Source organism: Propithecus coquereli, unplaced genomic scaffold, assembly GCF_000956105.1.
Source record: "Propithecus coquereli isolate 6110/MARCELLA unplaced genomic scaffold, Pcoq_1.0 Scaffold353, whole genome shotgun sequence".
Lineage (NCBI taxonomy): Eukaryota > Metazoa > Chordata > Mammalia > Primates > Indriidae > Propithecus > Propithecus coquereli.
Window position 1 is genome coordinate 2,825,868 of NW_012149208.1, and position 2,212 is coordinate 2,828,079.

A 2,212-nucleotide genomic window follows, 5' to 3' on the forward strand; every position below is an offset into this window, starting at 1 on the left:
ACAAACATATGCCAAAATAGGGTCTATCCAAAAATTAAAACAATTCAAGTAGAGAATCTCACACAGATAAAAGAAAATAACAAATATTGTATTTCAAAATATTTACCATCAGCTGCTTGGCAGTTTCTGTCTCCCTTTCTTGTCTCTCTCTCACAAGTCTGTGAAAATTTTTAATTTGTCTTTCATTGAATGGTCCACGCTCAAAGCCATCCAATTCTAGCTGTGTTGCCAATGACTGAATTGACGAATCTCTAGCTCGGATATGTTCCTGATGGCGATCTGCTTGTAGCTGTAGGCGACCTTTAAAAAAGCCAACCTAATAATTATTTTTTTCCAGCTGGTTTTTAAAAAGTTGAGTAACTGTAAATTCACATACAGTTGCAAAAAATAATACGACATAATCTCTCCCATACTGAAAGGACAGCACTGCTAATAAACTAATGGAGAAAAATAAACTAATAGGAAAAAAAAATGACCACAGCATACAACTGCCCCTTTGTTTGATTAACCACCTGTGGCTTAACTCATTGTCTTTAAGATTAACCACCTGTGGTTTAACTTGTGGTCTTTAAGAGTTTGTTTTTACAGCACTTGAAAGAACTAAACAGAAGGAGGATGACCCTCTCCCAGCTCATACCAGCCCAGATGCCAGGGAGCAGGATAAACCAGCCTCGCAGAGGGAAAGACAGGAAACACAAAAGCAGCCACTTCACAGCTGTCTTCTGCTATCAGTTGGCAGCAGTAACTATTCTTTCCTTTTCTTTTCCCTTTATCCCAGTAAAAATCCCAAACCCCTTACCCTTGGGGCTGGCACTTTGTTTCCTTTTTTCCTGCCATGCCCTTTCCTCCTTTGGAAAGTAAAATAAACTTTTTCTCTAAACCTGTCCTAATCATTGTGTTGAGATTCTTTCTCATCCCACGCTACGGGCTCCCACCCTAACATATACTCTGCCCAGTTTCCCCCAATGGCAGCTTTTGCAAAACTATAGTAATAAGATCGCAACTGGGATGCTGACATTGATATAATTCCTTGATCTTAGTCAAATTTCCTCAATTTTACTTGTACTCATTCGTGCATGTGTGTGTATTAAGTTCTATAGAATTTTATTACCTGTGTGGGTTCATATAGCTATCTACAACAGTCAAGATACTGAACGATTCCAATGTCACAAGAACTCTCTTGTTCTTTTACAACCATAATCACATCCTCTTGCCCCTTCTCCTACCCGGTATCCCTAGCAATCACTAATTTGCCCACCATTTCTAAAATAAATTTTGACATTTCAAAAATATTATGTAAATGAAAACATACTGTATATAACCTTTTGAGATTTGCTTTTTTTCCACTCAGCAGAATTCCTAAGAGATACTTCATTCATCTAGAAAATATATATTATAAAAGGAAAAAAGACCAACACTTTGTCCTACCCTGTTCAATAAGTAGCTCTGATTTTTCTTGATTGAGAAGCCTAGATTCTTTATTTAATTTTTCCAATTCACGCTGACAGTCTACCAATCTCCTTTCTTTATCTCTTACTGTTCTCTGGTGATTGTGATATAAGTCATTTAGTTGCTCATCAGTTCCTTGAAAAACCTAGGTAACACCAAAATAAAAAGCTTTAATGTTATAAATATAGGAAGATATGATCACTTTGAGGTACCAAATCTTACTCAACACCCTTCATTGTAACATATACAGAGAAGCAGCACAAGCATCAAGATTTGTACTTGTTTTTTTCCAAAATGTGGGTGGCAAAACTGATTCAAATAAAGTTCACGATAATCCCGAAATTCTGAAGTAAAACAAAATTCTACTACTACAAACCTTTTCCATTTTCTGTTCTAGTTCACTATTATCCTTCTCCATTTGCTTCTTTCGGCTATCCAAGGCTTTAATTTCATTGTCAAGTCTCATTATTTTAGAGAGATTGTGTTCAATTTCTTTTAGACGATTCTAAAAATAAAGAAACACTCTAAATAAATAAAATTTGCTATAGCTTACACCGCTGTTGGATGCAGAAAAATAAGATGTGCCAAGGCCAAGCAATTTAGTAAAAGCGATCTCATTTAATGTTAACAATGACACTGTAAAGAGGGCATAGAGAAACTCTGCCAGGCACTGGACTCGGCTCTGAGGATACAGAGAAGAATAAGATTAAACTCTTAGAGAATTAGTCACGATTCAACATAAACAAGTACATAAAGACCTTGA

General features: G+C 36.1%; 1 protein-coding gene across 1 annotated transcript in view; it reads right to left on the bottom strand.

Moving 5' to 3' along the window:
• The window catches only part of LOC105816017 (DNA repair protein RAD50-like), a gene marked incomplete at its 5' end in the record, with an annotated part of 32,393 nt that extends 30,439 nt beyond the window's left edge, over positions 1-1,954 (bottom strand). Inside the window, 3 exons of the mRNA XM_012651314.1 lie at positions 107-300; positions 1,429-1,594; positions 1,826-1,954. Of these exons, the coding sequence (XP_012506768.1) occupies positions 107-300; positions 1,429-1,594; positions 1,826-1,954 (489 nt within the window). The remainder of the gene's footprint in view (positions 1-106; positions 301-1,428; positions 1,595-1,825) is intronic.
• Between the last annotated feature and the right edge of the window lie 258 nt (positions 1,955-2,212).